This window comes from Capra hircus, chromosome 13 (genome assembly GCF_001704415.2).
Source record: "Capra hircus breed San Clemente chromosome 13, ASM170441v1, whole genome shotgun sequence".
In the NCBI taxonomy this organism is placed as follows: Eukaryota; Metazoa; Chordata; class Mammalia; order Artiodactyla; family Bovidae; genus Capra; species Capra hircus.
The window spans coordinates 46,150,856-46,171,376 of record NC_030820.1 but is presented as its reverse complement, the minus strand read 5'-3'; the positions used below and the strand labels follow the sequence as shown (position 1 = coordinate 46,171,376).

General features: G+C 47.3%; 1 protein-coding gene across 5 annotated transcripts in view; it reads right to left on the bottom strand.

Annotated features, from left to right (window-relative positions):
• Positions 1-20,521, bottom strand: part of DIP2C (disco interacting protein 2 homolog C) — a 306,573-nt gene that overhangs the window by 64,701 nt on the left and 221,351 nt on the right. For all 5 annotated transcript variants that reach the window (XM_018057349.1, XM_018057350.1, XM_018057351.1 and 2 more), the window contains 8 exons: positions 18,542-18,652; positions 13,726-13,849; positions 13,355-13,464; positions 13,129-13,231; positions 11,476-11,540; positions 9,347-9,440; positions 9,148-9,267; positions 7,860-7,974 (listed from right to left, as the gene is read on the bottom strand). In XM_018057349.1, coding sequence (XP_017912838.1) covers positions 7,860-7,974; positions 9,148-9,267; positions 9,347-9,440; positions 11,476-11,540; positions 13,129-13,231; positions 13,355-13,464; positions 13,726-13,849; positions 18,542-18,652 — 842 coding nt within the window. The remainder of the gene's footprint in view (positions 1-7,859; positions 7,975-9,147; positions 9,268-9,346; positions 9,441-11,475; positions 11,541-13,128; positions 13,232-13,354; positions 13,465-13,725; positions 13,850-18,541; positions 18,653-20,521) is intronic.

Genomic DNA, 20,521 nt, shown 5'->3' with positions numbered 1-20,521 from the left:
TTACCTATTCAGTAAGTATGTAGTTAGCAGATTTTTTTTTCTGCTAAATCTATTACTTACAGAGGCTTAATTTTCTCTCAGCAAGAAAAGGGATCACACCATACACATTGTTTACAAGATGTGTTCTTCATTCGTCCTGGTTACTTTTCCCTGTCAGAGAGCAATCATCCAGAACCAGCAGGGAGACAGGTTGCAAGTCTGGAGTTAGGGAGGCTACTTTCCAGCATCTCCCTCTGTGCACCTCAGTCTCCATCAAAGCAAACTTCTGTGCTCAATTCAGTATAACACCAAATACAGTAAAATCAACTCAAATACACATGATCAGGACAATGAGATAACATGGTTACTCTGCTCTTCACTGCTATCTCATTAGGTCATTTCAATTTAGATGATTATCATCTCCAAACTATTTCATGTTAGAGAAGTTTTAAATTTTCAGCTAAATTTTTAGATAAAATGACGAACAATGTATTTTTATCTCTTATGTTTTTAAAATAAGATTGTGTGTGAAGTCGCTCAGTCATGTTCGACTCTTTGCGACCCTGTGGACTACAGTCTGCCAGGCTCCTCAGTCCATGGGATTCTCCAGGCAAGAATACTGGAGTGGGTTGCCATGTCCTTCTCCAGGGGATCTTTCCAACCCAGGGATCGAACCCGGGTCTCCTGCACTGCAGGCAGACGCTTTATCCTCTGAGCCACCAGGGAAGCCAAACTAAGATTATGGATCTCCGAACTCTGCAAACCCCCTACTTCATCCCCATAGGCTGTGTTAACTGTTCTTCAGTCTGGATCACTAGTTGGTTTGCCTCTGTAAGAAATTGTCAAATTTTAATTTCACCTGCGGGCTACATGGTAAGGACAGTTTCACATTTGCAATCTTTGCCCTTTGTTTCCGCCCAGCTTTCTAACTACTAAATTAGATGCTTTTTCAAAGTGGAAAATATTTATGGTGGCACAGGGGTATCTTTACCATTCTTTGGAATTACCGACTTAACTACTGTAGACACACACACACACACACACACACACACACACACACACACACACCTTTTTTTTTTAATTGCCAAAGTGTCATGGTATTGAAAGAATACCTTGTATTTAAAAGGGTCACAAAAAGCTTTTTTAGTTCAATCAACATTATCACAATGTAGCTGTTAAACAATGCACTCTATCATCTATATTTTAGAGATGGAGACACAATCAAAGGGAACCAAGGAGAAACTCAGTCCAGAAAACAACCTACTGGCATCCATCTTGTCCTGGTTTTGTAATTCTCCTGTTGAGTTTAGGCATCATGGATCCTACTTCTCCAGTACAACTAGTCTTCAGAGAAAAAAATACTAACTATTCATCTGGATGCACACTGCTGGCCCAGACACTGGCCAGGGCCCTGCTGCCAGCTCTCCAGTGCACAGGTACTCCCTGCTCCTTTCCAAGCAGGATCCGGAGGTGACTGTGACCTCCTTGCACCCGAACCTTCCAGGACACTCCCTTTCATGTAGGTGAGAGGCCTGCTGCTGCCTTCAAGAACAGGGACATCAACATACTTAGTGGCCATGACCACGGGCGCCAAACCCGGTGTCCACTCCAGCAGGACCAACTGAGAGCAGCCTCAGAAGGCCAGCCCTCCTGGCTGCCACACCCAGATCCACAGGCTGCCCAAGCAGCTTCCCTGTAACAAGCTGGCTTGCAGATTTACAAACATTTGAACAGAAGACCATCACAGAGCAAGACGTGTTCAGAAAGGGCCAAGGCTCTGAAAGTCTGAGCCGTGGAGGTGCAGCGGCAATTTTTCTTCACTAAGGACCACAGGCCAACCACTCAGTGCCATTTTCTACTTAAATGGACAAAAGCCAAGTGGGCAATCATCTGCTCCAGCTCTTTACTGCAAGTTCAATCTCTTCTTCACCACAGGGCAAAACAAGCTGTCCTGGGAAGGTTATTCGGACAGGACACAGATGCTCAGACAACAGCACAAAGGAAAAAATCAGCTCCCAACCCTTGAAGTGAGAATGAAGGACTCAGCAACAGAAACAGACTGACAAGGCAGCCAATCACTTGTTTTTCGGTTTTTTATCTTTTCTTTTAAAGATCATCCTATGAGTAGCTGACAAAGTGTGAGTGCTGCAATGCTTCCAGTGCTGACTTTATAATATTTAAGAAAGTGTCCAGTTTGTCCTCACTCCCAAATCCACAGGAGCAATGACTAGGCCTCCCGGGCCCCCACTCAAAACTTGAATGAATAGAATGGATCAAAGCTGTTTTTACTTAGTAACTTGCCCTCTCACTTCTTACGTGTGCCAAGTGCACTTCAAGTTTTGGGGAAAAAATTAGCACAAAGCACAAAAAGACAGATTCATATTCCAAAAGCAAGACCATTCTGTAGACACGGCCATGTGCATGGATACCAGACAGAACAGGAATCTGACCTCTAGTCACTGGTCACACAGCCTGTAGAGGAAGATGTTCCAAAAAAACATGAGTGTGTTTTCACAAGTTTGCTTGAAAATGAACTTAAATATGAACATGTAAGAAACAAGGATGGCGAATGAAACAGGTTCTAAACAAGAGTTTAGCATGTGTTTTTCTTCTACATTCACCCAAGACAGAGACCCTGTCACCCACTTCACCGCCACGCCGTCTGAGCAACGCCCCCCTGCACAGCCAGCACTCACAGCTCAAATGCAGCACACGCAGGTCTTCCATGGCATTAGAGCATCACTCCAGAGCCCCAGGCTGCTGCCCCACACACCATACCTGTGTCCATGCCTTATCCTTCTCCCCTGTCTCGGCCCTTTTCAGGACGAGACTCATGGGGGTGTGGAAAGTAGGGACATGGCCTTTCTGCTGATGCTGCTTTCTCAGAGCATCAGATCATGATACTATAACTTTATGCAGTTAGCTGCACCTAGTCAGTCAAGTGAAATTAAAGCAAACAAACAAAACCCCACAAGACTTCACTCAGGTAAAATGCAAACCTACATCTTTCTGCTTAGGTGAGTGCACACATCCAGTACACAGACATGCGGGAAAGGGTGCACTCTTCACAGCCTTTGCTGCTGGTGAATTACAAAGGGTCACTGTAAGTGTACAGTAAGTGACTTTAATGTCTCACTTTACATATTTTTCATTTTTCTTTTATTCATCTATTAACATAATATATACTAAACACCAACCATCAGCCAGACAGAGACAGAGAATAAGCAATAATACACCAGTGAATCTGCCAGCCTGTGAGAAGGAAGCAAATGCAGAGAGGGCATCACAGAGAGTCACATGAACATGGGGTGATCAGGGAAGGCCTCAGCCATGCTGCCCTACGGGCACACCAGAGACCAGGAGGTGTGGCCACAGGGAAAGAGGATGGGACCAAGAAGGGGCAAGACCAGACTGTGTGGCCTTGTGGTTCCTGGTCAGATGGGACAGCAGGGCAGAAGGGCAGGAACTCGGTGAGGTGGTGGAAGAAAGCGCTGGGCTTGGATGTCCCCTGCAAACTGGACAGGATGCTGGAGCTGGTGGACGGTGTGGGGTGTGCATGTGGCTGCAGAGGATGGTAAGAGAGTACGGTAGTGGAGGCTTAAACTAAAAATCACGTCTACTCAGCCTCCATCTCTCCTTCCCACGTGAAAGGAGAACTGAGTCCACAGTGGCCAAGACCCAAGACATGAAGACCAGCCCCCAATTTTCACATGCCCCTGGATCTAGCCTAAACTGCTCATGGACAGGGAGCACACATGAAGCCTGGGAGGGGGCAGCAGGAGGGGAAGTGGCTGCATAAAGCCTGGAGGGGCACGGGGTGCGGGCATGGGGCTGGTATGTCAGGCACGGGATGGGGCACAGGTTAACTGGTCCACAGTGACACGATCAGTAACTAGCCTACCTTCCGCCCTTTCTATCACAAGAGGTGGCTGTGAAAATCAACATAAGACTGAAAAGCACTCTTTCAAATGTACACGTTTTGGACAAACTCAAGGTAAATAACACCATGACGAGCACCTGGCTGGTCTTGAAATGCACCCTGAACTGTCCCCTAGAACCTCTCTCCTACCAGGTATGATGGGCATGAAGTTTGTGATTTCAAGTCACGTTGAAACCAAAATGGGGTGTCAGGTAGCACAATGGCGTATCAGCCTCTGTGAGCAGCTCAGCACATGAGAATTTGCTGGCTGTCTGAGGCCAGTCATCACCAGTGCTCTGTTCAACTTCACTGCACAAAGGAGATCATTTTCTGAGGCACTGCAGACAGATGTGTGCTGCCTACAGGTGCTGTATCTCCAGAACCACAGGGCACCTCGGACATGATATCACCTGGTCAAAGCCATAAAAGAACAAGGAAAAAAAAAAAAACAGAAAAAGAACTCAGTGACGCAGAGAGCAGCAATTTATCAGGCAGAGGTCAAACTACTGGTCATGAGTGTGCTCACTGAACTCGGAGGAGAATGGAGGAACTGAGTGGGAATTTCCCCAAAGGCACAGAAAATGTAAAAAGAACCAAACAGAACTAAAGAATAACAGAAATGAAAATGACACTAGAGGGACCCAACAGTTCAGATTAGAGAACGTGGAATGGATCGGCCATCTGGAGAACACGGCAGTGGAAATCATCCAACAGGAAAAGGAAACAGAAACGAAAGACAGGAGGCCAGCTTAGGGGGCCTCTGGGACACCACCAAGCGCGCTGATGTTCACAGTACAGGGTGGCAGAAGGAGAGACAGAAACTCTGTCCAGAGAAATGATGGCTGAGAACGTTCCTGACCTGGGAAAGAAGACAGACCTTGAAGTCCAGGAAACACTGTGGGTGTCAGGATGAAATCAAAGACATCTCCTCAATACACGCTGCAATAAACTGGCAAAGGTTAAAGATAAAGAGAGAATCTTAAAATCAGAAAGAGAAAAGCAACTAGTTACATACAAGGGAAACCACATATGACTGACTATCAGTCGACTTTTCAGCGAAACTCTGCAACCCAGAGGGTTTGGCAAGACATACTCAGAATGCTGAAAGGAAAAACATAGAACTAAGGAGACTCTACCCACAAGGTTCTCATTCAGACTTGAAGAAAGGAGAAGAATTTTACAGAAAAGCAGAGCTGTAGGAGTTCATCACCACTAAACCATTCTTACAAGAAACGTTCAAGGGACTTTTATAAGTGGAAAAGGACATAACTAGAAATAAAAAATTATGAAAGAAAGATCTCACTGGTAAAGGCAAACAGGTAGTGGTAGTGGTACAGGCAGTGGATCAACCACCTGTGAAGCTAGTAGGGAGGTTCAAAGACAAGAGCAGTAAAATCATCTACATCCGCAATAAGCAGTTAAGCAACTCACCAAAATAAAGAATGTAAAACAGGACATCAAAAACAAAATGGGGGGGAGCGGGAGTAAAAATGGAGTGCTTTTAGAATGTGCTCAAACTTACTGAAAACTTAAGTGACCATCAACTTAAAACAGATGCATATATACACAGGTTGAAATATACGGTGCTCACTTCAGCAGCACATATACTAAAACTGGAATGATACAGAGATTAGCATGGCCCCTGTGTAGGAATAACACGCAAATTCAGGAAGCGTTCTGTATTTTTTATACTTGAGGCTGATTCATGCTACTGTATAGCAGAAACCAACATTACATTGTAAAGCAATTATCCACCAATTAAAAAATATATATATGAAAAAAAATATATATATATATATATGACATTCACAGCAACCACAAACCAAAAGCCTGTAACAGACACACAAAAGAATAAGCAGAAAGGAATAAAACATACCACACAGAAACTACTTTTTCTTTTCTTTCACTAGTAACTCCTTGCCTTGTCCACCTCCTGCCTAGAAACCTTGATTGTGTACAACCACTCAGAGCTTTTAAAACTCAACATTCAAAAAACTAATAAGATCATGGTATCTGATCCCATCACTTCATGGCAAATAGATGGGGAAAAAATGGAAACAGTGGCAGATTTTATTTTCCTGGGCTCCAAAACCACTGTGAACAGTTACTGCAGCCATGAAATTAAAAAATGCTTGCTCCATGGAAGGAAAGCTATGATAAAACCAGACAGCATATTAAAAAGCACAGACATCTCTTTGCCAACAAAGGAAGGTCTGTATAGTTAAAGCGATGGTTTTCTCAATAGTCACATACAGACATGACAGTTGGACCACAAAGAAGGCTGAGTGCCAAAGAATTGATGCTTCAGAATTGTGGTGTTAGAGAAGACTCTTGAGAGTCCCTTGGACAGCAAGGAGATTAAACCAGTCAATCCTAAAGGAAATCAACCCTGAATATTCACTGGAAGGACTGATGCTGAAGCTGAAACTCTAATACCTTGGCTACCTTATGAGAAGAGCCAACTCACTGGAAAAGACCCTGATGCTGGGAAAGGTTGAAGACAAAAGGAGAAGGGGGTGGCAGAGGATGAGATGGTTAGACAGCATCACCGACTCAAAGGACATGAGTTCGAGCAAACCCTGGGAGAAGGTGAAGGACAGGGAAGCCTGGCATGCTGTGGTCCATGAGGTCACAAAGAGCTGGACATGACTGAACAACTGAACAACATACTAAGCACAGCAGGGGTCCCCAACCTCTAGGATCTAATGCTTGAGCATCTAAGGTGGAGCTGATGTAATAATAATAGAAATACAGTGCACAGTAAACAGTAATGCACTTGAATCATCCCCAAACCACCACCTGTCCCTCTCCCCCTCCTTCCCCATCCACGGAAAACTGTCTTCCAGGAAACGTCCCAGGTGTCAAACAAGTCAGGGATTGCTACTCTAAAGCGAGTCTCTGGTGTTCAATGAACAGCAGTGTGTATCTGTTAATCCAAACTCCTGATCTATTCTCCCCCAACCCCTTCTCCTTTGGTGACCATAAGCTTATTTTCTCCGTATGTGTTTATGGGAACTACTGACAAATCCAGACAGGCCCTTGTAGCCCTTCTCACCCTGGGCAAAGTCAGCTCTTATGAGCCGTAACCAAGGCCTGTCTCTGAAAGGCACCAACAGCTCTGAAATGGGCAGCGATGCCAGAGTGACCTAGGACCAAGGGCATTGCATTTGCTGACCTTAGCAAGAGCCCCAGCAGCCCAGCTCCACAAAGCAGGAGACCCCAGACCCCAGGTTCCTCTGAAGTGCTGCTGAATAGTTCAAAAGCTCAGAAAACCAGTGTATTTACTGTGCAGTGTGTGTAGAACTGCCGAAAATGAAGACAACATAAAAACCATGTGTAAAAGGGAAAAGGGGTGGCCACAAAATTTTCGTTTCATCTGTTTACTCTGTTCTGTTGTTGTTGATTAGACACTAAGTTGTGTCAGACTCTTTGCAACCCCATGGACTGCAGCATGTCAGGCTCCTAGTCCTCCACTATCTCCCGGAGTTTGCTCAAATTCATGTCCAATGAGTCAGTGATGTTATCTGACCATCTCATCTTCCGCTGTCCCCTTCTCCTTTTGCCTTCCATCTCACCCTGCATCAGGGTCTTTTCCAAAGAGTCAGCTCTTCGCATCAGGTGACCAAAGTACTGGAGCTTCAAGTTAAACCTGAGCCTAATACAAGCAAATGAAAATATGCATAACCTGCCAGGACGAGGTTCACTGCTCAGCATACCTACAGACAGACTTCCACTGACCTGGGAATCACAATGAATCTCCAGAGTGATAAGTAAGTTTCTAACTAATGAATTTAGACTATTCAAGAAAATCCATTCTAGCATATACAAGAATGAAAACTCATCTTGAAAGTTGGGTCTTATTTTTATTCTCACTAAGATAAACTGCGAAGACTTTTGGGCCTCTGTTAGCTGCTGAATGAGACCTCTCCCCAGGCTGCCCACTGAGTTAATGGATTTGTACCTCCGGATGGCCACAGTGAGAGCCTCTGGTGAGCTGGCGCAGGGGCAGATGACCTCCTGGCGTAGACCTTTACTTTGGAAGACGTTGAGAAATGCATCACAGGAAGAAATAGACCCTAGACAGAAAGAGGGGATGACAGTGGACAATTTAAAATATCCCGTAATATAAAATGCCTTTGAGATTACAATTTAGGACATGTGGAGTTAGGCAGCATGGACAAATACTTCATTTAACATAACCTACCATTTCTGTTACAATGAAAGCTAATATTATTCTCAAAAACAGAATTCAAGAATTACAAAAATGCAACTACTATATTTAACCATATATTTTTCCTGACTGAAGAACTTAATTTTAATAACTTTTCTGAAACTTGTTCTACCATTTTCCACATGCATGTTCCAAGAGAGGACTCTAAACCCAACTAAATGAAGAAAACCTTCCTCTGTATTAATATGAGTGATGACATCAAGATATACAGTTATCAGGAACCTATCAGCTAAACTAGTTCCTAATACAAGTTTACCTTGCTTCTTTTAAGACCTATTACTCTGCAGTTATTGGTAAAACCATTTGTGTATTAAACAGCTCACAATTTATAAAGTTCTACTGAAAACAGAAGAGTCACTTATAAAACTAATATACAAAATTACCTGTTTGCAGATCAGATGTTCTTTAAGTGTATGATGCTTTAATTTAGAAACACAGATGCTGCAAAGTTTACCAATGTGATCAGAAACATTCATTTACTCATTTTCATTCATTCATTTTGCTTCTAGCTTATATGCTCTTCTCACAAAAAACAAGCTAGCAGAGTTTCTGTTTCAACTGACTGAAATATCTCTCAAGGTATATTAATAGTATTCTGTGCAATTGTTCATTTATTTTATCCAGGTAGTTTCTGGTACAGAATTTGATAATGAAATTCCATAAAAAATGACAAATTAAGTTTCCTGATCAATAAACCTGCTATGGACCATAAAATAATCATAATTAGTATTTCTTGAGCACTTATTATATCCCAAGAACTGTACATAGGGACTGATGCATATCTGACGACTGGGTATCATCTTGCAACTAAAAGAAAGAGAAGAGTTTAACAAGTCACGTTTCCTCAGAATCAGGAAGAAGAAGAGCCAGGACTCCACCCCAGGGCTGTGGATGGACCTTCAGGCCCTGGTGCCCTGAGGCCCTGGTTAGAGTCTCCTTCACTAAGGTGAATGCTAGGAAAGGGGAAACCAAAGCCCAGGGAATGAGGCTCCTGCTGCCTGCCTGGTCCTTCACTTACAGGGGTTTGCGCCGTCGGCCACTATCAGCATCCGGAGAGAGGAGAGGTTGATGTCTCTCTGATCCCTGTGCGCCACCAAGGCCCAGTGCATGTCCCGGGATTTGACACAGGCCACTTTTGCTAAAGGAGAAGCAAGTGCAGTGAGTGACCGCCTGTATCGTGGGATGTGTTGACACTCAGTGGCAGCCCCCCAACGCACCTTTGTACTGGCAGACCTTCTGAATCCAGGACAGCGGGTTCACCTTCATCAGTGCGTAGGGGATGCTGATCACATGCATCATGTTCATGACGCTCTGGAAGCAGGATACAGGGGTGAGCAGGCAGTGGGGTGGTGTGGGGATCCCATGAAGGGGGTGAGCAGGGGGCAGTGAGGGAAGGTCCACATGGGCATGACCCTCCAAGAGGCTGTGGGCATGGAGGTGACTCCTCAGAGGGTGTCTTGGTGCCCCCAGCTTCTACTGATACAACTCAAGAGTCTAAGTCCAAATCCTTTTCTTAGAAAAACTTAAATGGAATAATCACTTTTTATTGGGCTTTCAGTATTGAAACTTAGCTCTCTAGTGTACTCTATTCATTTTGATTCACAAACTTAATTTCTTTTATTCAATGTTACGCTGAACTCCAAGCAGCAGGGGAGAGTCGTCTTAACCCCCACTCTTCTGTCTGGCCTGGCTCATGTAGACCAGGACCTGGAAAAAGCGCTTATTTCTTTAAATGGACGACAAAGGCTAGTTCTCTAGGTAAACGGGTTGGCACTCACACGTGCAGCCGGGATTCATACGTGGCGCAGACTCATCCTCTGTGGCTGCACCCCTTGAGCTGGCAAGAAGGAACCACGATGTGGGGACGCACTAGACAAACCTACCCCATCAGCTCTGCCCCCTTTGTGGGTGGAAGTGGTACGAGAGGGCACAGAAGCTCTGGAGCAGCTCTGCCAGAAGAGGACCACGTGCCCCTCCCTGCACTTGTGAGCCTGCTCACCGCCAGCACTCACCCCGCACCTCGGGCTTGTTGCCCACTCTGTGCAGGTATGAGGCATCTTTCACCATTAAGATGATGCTGTGGAAGAGTGGGAGCTGTCTACTCAGGGACCAGCCTTGCTCCAGAAAGTGGCAAGCAGAAAGAGACTCCGCAACTGTCAGTTCCTGGGGCAGCAACCTAGAGCACAGCAACCAGCAGGTGACAACATTCACAAGATCTACCACAGAACTCCTGAAAGCAAGACTGTCACAAAAGAACTCCAAGAGCAACAACTGTCAAGTAAGTAGATGGGCCAGGTACTCATTACACATGAGGCCATATGGTTCTCATACAAGGTCATCATTCCCACTGGACAGATAGGAAAACTGAGACTCAGAGTGACTTGGGCAACAAACAATTCTTGGGCATGGGAGCAAGTGATGTGCCATGTCACAAGCCACAGAAGGACCAAGGTCCAACTTGGGTCCTCTGGGCTGTGCTCTTCCTGCAACACCAGCAGACAAGGGGAGTGTGCACGTGGGGCTGTGCTTGTATGTCTTACTGATGAGGGTCCAGGCGCTCATGGGAAGAAGTTGCTCAGCTGGAGCCCCAAACCTTTGTCTGCAGGATGTTTGCAAGCTCTTGTTCTAATAACTTCTGGTTTATCAGGAAATAACAAATCCCATTTCTTATAGTTATGTTCCAATCACTTGTGTAAAACTACTAGAATTTTTTGCTTCAAAAAAGATATAAAGTTTCAGCATAAGAAACTTAAAAAGAGAAATGGGTGAGTGGAAATCATCACATGTACAACAGACACAGGGAGCCTCTTAACAGTGATGCTGAACACATCCTGAACAAGGCCATCAGTTCTCACACAGCACTAACAAAAACAAGGCCTCTACAATTCACACTGAAGTTCGGACCAAGGGGAAATCTGTAAGTACTTTTCCCCTGCAGCGTAACTCCTGAAACGTTCATTAAACAACAATTCACAGAGAGAAAAACAAGAATGTTGCAACCAGATCAGATGTGTGGGCAAAGTGACCCAAATGCAAGCCGCCAAGGTTTCTGAGCTTGCCAATCTGAGCTGCTGCCCACGGGAAGGGAGATCCTGAACTTTCCTGAGCCTGAGAAAGGCCACGGTCACACTGCAGCCCCAGAGCGTGGCCCCCAACACACATCAGCAGCTACCAACCTTCTGGTTTGCTGAGCTTTCAGAAGTTATGTTAGCTGACAACCGAAGACCTCCAGCAATGGCAGCTTCTCTTTATCACTTGGGAGGAAGGGGTCAGATCACGACTCTAACTCTGACACTTAGCACATGCAAAGGTAAACAGGACAGCAGAGCCAGGCCGTCATACTCACCGTGAGGATTCCATGCCAGAGCCCAACGTCCTTCTTGAAATCCAACACATTCACAATCGTTTCAGCTGTACAAATACAGTCAAAGATTTTAACAAAAGACAGTCATGGACCAAAGGACAAAGGAAATTCAGTATCACATCAGTGGCAAGGAATGGGTCTTAGAAAAGTATCACCCCACTGTCTCTGTGGAAATGTTGCAGCCTCCAGTCAGAGCCTCAGAGACCGTGGCCTGCCTGGAACAGCAGCTCTTCAACCATCACTTAAAAGACCTCACTCCTTCTCCTTTTATGTGTTTTCCCCCCTCCCTTCCTTTTTCTTTCTTAAAATATTCTTTTCCTGTCCTTCATATGTTCTCTCAAGAGAGAGAAATGCTGTGTACTTGCAGGAGGAGGTGACTTCCAGCAAACGCACCAAATGCTCACCAAAGTCTCACACCAGGTGCCTTGCCCCATTTCAAAAAGGGACATTCAAAATACACAGCCTGTATTCTATTTTATGCAAGATTTTTTAATGCAGAGAATTAGGGAGCAAATTTACATTATCTATCCTCCCCAATGGCCCCAAGACTGATGGCTCTGGACCTTTGGAAAATTAGGGTAAGGAATACAGGTCATGAGGTGGTGGAAAAAAATTGGAATTCAAACTGACAAACAGGGTGGTGATCATCAGAAGTGATGTGTCTTCATGTGCGAAACATCTGGACACTTGTCCAGGAACCAGACATCAGTGGAACATCTCCTGAGAGAGTGCACTGCTCTTAAGAAGGATGATGAGAGAGAATAAGAACAGCAAGAAGAGCAAAGCGTCTCCTCCACGACTCCTGACAGACTCCAGGAAGAGACTCCAGCATGGCGGCAGCCTGCGACATGGCTAGGGGAGACCTGATGGCAGCCCTTCCATCATGGAGGGAGCTACGTGATCTGACCCTTCCTGCCAGGAACCGTCAGCACTGTTTGCGTGGTTATTGCCCCAATTCACTCTATCCCTGTGCTCCCAGGACCACCCCAAGCAGCATAAGGAGAGCACATCATGGAAACCAACGCTTGACTGAACCCTGGAGGCAGCACAGGGAAGGGGGCACTGTAGCATGGGGCATGTCTGTAAAGATCCCAGAAAGGTTCTGGTGTGCATCCAGAGGTGAACACACTCCAACCATGTCAACTATGTGTTATGGCCTGAACTGTTTTCTCCCCAGTTCTTACCCTGGAGCCCTAACCCAGGTGTGACTACGCCTGGAGATGGGACTCTGAGGAGACAGTTAAGGTTACAAGAGCCCATAGGGCGGGGCCTGACCAACAGAATGGTGTCCTAACAAGGAAGGAAGAGACTCCAGAGCTCCCCTGGCATACAGAGGGGGCCCTGTGAAGATACAGCCAGAGGCGCCGTCACGGGCCAGGACCCAGGGCCTGCAGCTCTGGGTGCTGGGCTCCACCCTCCAGACTGTGAGCAGCAACACCTGCAGTTCAAGCCCCAGCCTACAGTGTCTGTTTTGGTTGGAGACTAGTAAGATGCCAACTAAACCGTGCAACAAATGGACCTTCAAGATAGCCAGGGAGAAACTTAATCCGACTCTCCTCGTGACTGGTGGGCATAATACACACCTCTCAGGGATGGATCTGGGGTCAGGAAGCCCCAGCAGGGGTCTGCCCATACCTTCTGTGTAGCCACACGCCTGTGTGAGGGCCTGGCAGTGGGTCAGAAGCGCGATCCTCGTCACGGTCACCCCGAGCACACTTCCATCCTTGCACGTCTTGTACTGCAATGAGAAGGGGCCAGGAGGGTAGAGCTCCAGGCCCACACCCGCCGCTGACCCTGAGCTGTGTGAGGGTTGCAGCATGTGTCACTCAGTTCTCCGCCTTGTCCAGACCCAGCGACTCACCTCAATATACGCAGTGTCATTATTTGCATCCTTAATGTGTGGAAACCAATCTCGAGGCGGTTTAGAGAGATGTTTTGACTCTGTGACAAACCATAATAGTTTTGGCCAACCTTGGAAATAAAGAACAAGTTCCTTTCAGGCAAGCATCACTAGAAGACAGATGTGACCCCACCTTCCTGCTAATGGCAAGATCCACAGCAGCACAGGCCAGACCAAGTCTCTGTGTGTCCACCAAGTCTAAGGGCATGGGCCAAGGTGCTGTGAGCCTCCAGGAACCGGAGCCCGCCACATGCAGGCTGGGAGACCTCCTGTGTGGACAGCGTGTTAGCACAGGCCATGGGACACATCCTCTCCGTCCAGCACGGGCTTACCTTTAAACTGTGGGATCTCCCCTGTCGGGCTCTTTGGCAGCCCCTTGTGGCAAGCATCGCTCGTCAAGGCTACAGTAACCCCACAGCTTCCAAGCAAGAACCCGATCTGCTGGCTTCCTGCATCCTGGAGATGGCAGCAAGGAGGTAAGGTCATGAGTAGAGGTGATGGCTGCTCTCCCGACAAAGCATGGTTTCACCCTGGGATGGCACCAACCCCTCAGCAGAGGCTCAGTCAGAGAGTCAGGGCTCGGCCAAACCTCATGGCCTCTGCCTGCTGCCTAACCTTGGGCAGGGCACAAGCTTGGCCTCAGTCCTGTCATCTGCACCATCCCCTTGGCCTGCTGTGACGGACGCAGAGAGGGAGCTCGGTGCATGCTGGTGCGCTCATGGGGTCTCGTTTCATTCCCCTCCAGTTGAACAACACCATGACCATGGGCCACAGAGAGGATCCAAGAACATGCCTCTGGTCAGGACACTGACCCCAAATAGTCTATGATCACACCCACGCCCACCATGGAAACAAACATGCCGCATGGAGTGAAGGCACCACCACACAGACTGAGCAGCAGCATTTGGGAGCAGACACTGTGGGAGACGCAGGCCTGGGTGGTGCCATCCCAAGCACCCAGATGCCCACAAGTCAGTTAATTCACTTTCCTTACTCCCACCACTCCCCCCAGCTATGATTCAGAAAACAAAGCTGTGGAGCAGCCAGCGTTCCTGGAAGGGAAACATCAGGACTGCGGTGAAGCCATCAGCTCCTTCTTTCCCACTCCAGTAAAATCAGCAGCATCAACATCTCAGAACCACATCTTCCCAGTGCCTAGCTCCCACATCTCACTGCAGATTGACAAGCTCTTCTCTACAAGGAATCCTGCATGACCAGCCTCCACATGGCCTTGAAGCCCCAAGAAGGAGAGGCAGCCTGGTGCTTCCGCATGGGGACCTTCCCATCCCAGGACCCTTGTGAAACTTTTCCTTCAAGTAGTGCTTTTTCAAAGAGAATTATATAATCTGTCCCTTCACTGTGAATGTGGGCATCACATCATCAAAAGCTGGACCAGGCCAGGGGCAGGGAGATGGCCCCACAGCCAGGTTCAGGGACAGGAAGGCACTTCTCTGTGATCGTGAACTTTCAGGGACCACCTACAAACAGGGCACTCATAGTGGCTCAGGGGAACTCCCAGGGCAAGTGTCAGACCTGCCAGGGCTCACAACGGAGGCCTGTTGTCTCCTAGGTCCTGTATGTCTAACATTTCCTCCTAAAGACCCTAAAACACAGAGGAGGGGTTGAGAGTAACCAGGATCAGGATCCGTGGCTACCATGAAATTCAGCTTTGTACCTGCTCCTTAGCATCTTCTTGGTCTGGAAACTCCTACTCAGAGGTCCAGGTGCATGCCCACTTCCCAGAGCCAGCCCTGCCTGCTCACTGGGCTGAGATAAGACCCCACCGCCTGCCCTCAGAGGGCCCCCAGAGTCTCCTTCACACACCTGGACCCTTGAACTTAAGCCCAGCTTGACCCCAGAGCCTCCATCTTCAGCCCTCCATGGGTCAGTTCTCCTGGACTCCGGGTCAGAGCCCTGAGCCTGATCCTTGGGAGCCCACCCACATCCCACACCACGACCATGCGGAAAAGGCTCCACAGAAGCTACTCAGGAGGCACGAGAACTACTGTCCTGCGGCTGGAGTGCTCCCCTCTCCCATGCTGCCTGTGTGACTTTCCCTGGAATGGCTCTTTCTGGCCTGTGCTGGCTGGGGCCTTCCTCTGTAGAGCTGAGCTATAGGGCTACAAAATCTCACAAACTCTCCTGTGCTGTGGAAGAAAAGGTGAACCACTTCTGAGTGCAAACCTCTCTCTCCCTCACTGTCATCCTTTCTCCAACAGAGCTGATGAGTGTCGTCACTTGCTAGGCAGTCTCTCCACACCCACAGTCTGTGACAGGTTAACTTCTCAAGCAGCATTAAATGCAGCACGTGACATGCTACCCCTACCCAGTCCCATCTCAGTCTCCCAGTCAGAGAGCATCAGCCATACTCATGAGAAGGATTCTCTCTGGTAAATCTGAGTTGAGTATACGGAAGTCCTCTTTCATGAACTCTTTATTTGTGGTCCTGAAACTACTATCTGGTGCTTTTCCAGTTTTGATGTTTGTCTGCCCAAACTGCTAGCTTCTCAGCAAGTGGGTCACATGCTAGATTCTAAGGGACAGACAGTCTGCACTGGTACAGGACAGTAAGCCCCCTCTGAGTCCAGAGGCAGATGCTGATGCACCAAGTGCTGCCGGGCTGGACTCCTGTGGCCTCAGGGCTCACTCAGTCACTGGTCTGTGGAACTGAATGTACAGTTTCACCTCTGGTATAGCCTTGCCACTCCCTATGCTGGCAGACGGGAAACTGGCTTCACAGCTCCGGCCAGCCCACAGGTCTACTCTATTGTCATTTGGCCCTCACAGACCAGCTCAGCACTCTCAAGGGGGTGGAGAGGACAACCACCGTCCACACCTGCCCACCGTGGCACAGACCTTGAAGGCTCCCCTGTGCCCCTGTCCACTCTGTAGCCAAGTCCCAGAGGGATATCCCTTTCTACTACTATGAACTTCTCAAGTGAAAAACCAGCCTTTACCCCTCATTCCAAGAATAAGAATAAAGAAACACACATGGGACTAAGTTGTTCTGTGAGGCTCAGCAACACTCAAAATCTGGAAAATTTGGTTCTCTTTAGGCCCTTTAAGACAAGGTTAGTGTGCCCAGGACTGGTGGCTAGAAGATTCATAACTTCATTACCAGCGCCACTGTGCGCGTCTCACCTCGTGCTGAATGACAACCAAGCCAGTGTATTCTTTCATTTAAAAGTAAGGAAAGTTTTCTGAGGACAAACACTATGTTCTAAAGGCACAGAATGAGCCCAATGCAGCTTCTGGCTTCATGACAGCCTGTGAGTCATCTCCTGGTTCTGTCCTTTCAGGCATGTTCTGAGGGAGAGAGGGCCAGGAAGGAACCCCAGCTTTTTCTTCTGAGAGAGGGTTCCCAGTCCTGAGGTTAACAGTGACCATATGAGGGTCTGAATGGGCCCGGGAGATGAGTGAGACAGAGCGACATGGCAGGCCACAGCCAGGAACACCTATGACGGCTACAGGCAAGTCTCAGGAACCGCAACAGGTGCAGGTGAGACACCCCGCCTTCGCTCAGCAACCCCTGGTCAGGATGTGGCAGAGGCAGGTGCCTCTTTGTTCAAGTGATTTTCCTCTGCAAACCAGCCCTGGTCTGGAAGACAGGAGGCTCTAGACATAAAGTAGACAAATCTACTTTCTACGTGTGATGAGTGAACAACTGCCACTCACAATGATAAACACTCAGGGGTCCACTTACTGCAGTGCTCATGGAGAATCTGTGTCTCCACTTGTAAGCCTACAAACCCCTCCTGATTATCATCGGAGAATCCAAAGGACCCCAATCCCCTGCATTAGGTGTCAATTAAAAAGGAGCATCACACACTTGAGCACCTTCCCAGATCAGCAACACCACCAGAGAACCACAGGGGAGACCATGGTTACTGCTCAGGGAATCCTCAAGCCCTTCTGCATTTCCTGTCCATTGTGAAGGTCACAGGGCTCAGAGAGATGAGGAAGCACTTTATTGAATGTGTATCATACCCTAGGAATGCTAGAGGCAAACCCTTGCAAATACTGGAGTTCTCCTCAGGCCACTAGAAGGGGCTCTGATGTCAGGGGCTGCAGGGCTCACCCCACTTCCAGAGCCACTTGCAGCCCTGCCCTCCTTGCAAGTGCACCCAGCAGGCCAAGTAGGAAACTTGCATATTTTGTACCCAGGAAATGGAAATAGCAACCATTCCCCAATCATTTTCTAAAGTAACCCCACATTCTCTCCTTCCAACCCCAGGAGCAGAGTTTCAAAGGCACCCACACACCATGAGCAGACCTTGAGGCATTTCCCCATTTTTATATCAGAGTAGCCACAAAGACAGCTGGAAGATTCTCTGGAAACTCCGAGCCTGAGCACGTGAAAGCCCTACATTTTGGAGCTGGGAGAGTCACCTCACACAGTCTGTTCAAGATGATGTGCTAAACGATGGCAGGTGAATCCAGGGTGGAGCCCCAGGGCACAAGCCATAACATGAGCAGTGGCAGAACCACCCCACAGCCATGGGCTCTGTCTCCTTCCACAGTATCAGAGAGTCTCTGGAGGACCATCAGCACCAACCCCAGCAGAGCCTCCTCTCCTCACCCTCCCTTCCAAAGTTATTGCAGGTCTACGGGGCGAGAAGCAGTCATTTACGTGGACAAAGACACACACTGCTGTGCAGGATTCTGACACTGGACTACACTACAACTGTGACAGCAAGAAAAGTTACTTATTCTTCTTTAAGAATAAGATTCAACAAATTATAGCTGAACCTGGGACTTGACAACATCCTAACACCCGAACAAATGCGACAACTGCCACCCCTGAAAAGTAAGTAAAAAATCTTACCATTTACTCAGATTTCTAGCACAGTGACACTGAAAAAAAAGACACTGGAATGCCTGGCTTTCTGGCGGATGACCCTGCTCAAAACACACAGGAGGCCCCACCACCAGCAGCAGCTGACTCCAGCCACTGAGCTGACCACAGAGTCAGGGCTGGGATGGCTAATGAGAACTGCACAGTCTCAGAGACAAGGTAGGCAGCCCTGGGCTTTCTGATACACATGCTGCTGAGAAGAAAGCTCTGCAGACACCGTTTGCACATTCCGACCCCACAACAGAACCTTCCAGTATGGCCAAGGGGCCTCAACAGAAAGACGGGTTCTTTACCTTTCTGGTGAGGGGTACCTCAATGGGCACAGGCACGACTTCAGCCAGCAGGCAGCCGTAGAAAGCCACCATGGAGGCAGCGGGGTCGTTGTTGGGGAACACCAGTGCCACCTGGACCCAGAGAGAGACAGAAGGATTAACACCGACACCGTTTCACTAGAAAAAATTAAGATGTCCCGTTTAAAAACGCATTTTACTAAGACGTATTTTAATAAGTTATCAGATACTCTTCCTTTAGCTCATGTGGAAGGCAAACAGATTATCCACGGTCCTGTCTGTCACCGCATCAGAATGCAACTATCCATGATGTTTACATGTTATCTTCCCCAAAGGCACATACTTTTACACAGACGAAACCAGTATGTACATACTACTTGTCCCTCACTGTTGTCACTGGGCTCTAAAGTGTGTCCCTGTGCTTCCACATGGTCTTCACCATGGTGACTGCATGCTGGGCATGTCCTCCCTAAAGTGCTGGACTCTGAGCAATGCTAGTCTGACCCCAGTTTGACTTTAGCACTCCAAGCCTTGGTTTTCTTACCTGAAAAGTGAGAATACTAGCTAGTAGAACCTACATGCTAGTGTTGTAGTAAAGGTCAAGTGAGAAAATGTGTAAGGCTCACACTATGCCTGGCACATGGCGGGCAGCCATGAATGGCACCCACCCAAAAGGCCCCGGGTTTGACCGGCCCTGACAGCAAAGGTTCTGTGAACACTGGCCCACACCTGCCACATACTGCCTCTTGGGCTCAGCATGTGAGGAGCTAGGAGCAAAATAATCATGGAATTCTAAAAGGTAAATTTAAATTACTATCCAAATAGCCAAATAATGCACTGTATGATTTTTCAAATGTTTTCTGATAGTCCTCAAAAGAATCTTAAGAACAATTTTTTACCAGATGGGCTGATAATTATTTATTCTTGTATGAACTGTGTTTCATTTCCTGTGCCTATTTATCTGCTAGTATTTATATTTTATAGTATTAACTCTTATATTTGATGCCAAAACTTGATATAATGCTTTCTATTTTCATGAGTGCATCTAGTGACGTCTGTACACTTGTCAAGTTCTTCCTGTACATTATCACCAAGTGTTTGACAAACTCTTCACACATTTATGTTCACCTGGCGCTCGGGTTAGCATCTGCAGTGGAGCTAGCGCAGGGTCCCTCTGCTTGCTCTTCCTCACCCGACGCTCCTTCTGGAGCGGCCCTCCCTACTCCAGCCCAAGCAGCCACCTTTAGGATGGACAGGCAGTCCTACTTTCGGATCCACGCCCCCCACCCCCGCTGGAGCTCTGCAGGACTCTACCTCATGCAACACAAGCTCTTCCCACATGCTACTGTTGCATCGGCACTGCCCTTCCTTGTTAATAATTAACCACATAAATCCCATGATTTAGCAGATGTATGTTTTTTGTATTACTCTATCAAGAAATTTAACCCATTTTTCTTTAGAAACACCCTAACTAGAAGTTACTAACTTTGTCATGAACAGCTGGATAAAACATCTTAATCACCTCCACATCTAAGTAAGCAGGTTGGCATAAAGGATTCGGATGACAGCTGAGGACAGAGAAAGCTGGGTCTTAACCCTGACCCTGCAAGCAACTCAGGATAGCTGATGGAAACAAATTAAGTTTGGGATTATGTGAAGATTTCCTATCTATATGGCATTCCTAAAGTTTACTAAAATCAGACAATGAGAGCCAAATGAAACCATATGGCCATTAAAAGCCATCCTGTACTACTGAAGAATTTTAAGAAACTCTGCGAAAAAACTGTTAATGAGATATTAATCTTAATCTTGTCCCCAAAACACCCAAGCAGATGCCAGGCTAGCATTAGTAGGACTTCCAAGGAGGAATGAAAGGATTTATTTGCATGTCTCTGCATATAAACCACAACCTATTTTAAAAATGATCTGAGGTTTGCACTGGCCTCAGGTATTCTGTCTTCAACTGGTGGTCTGAGAGTAGAC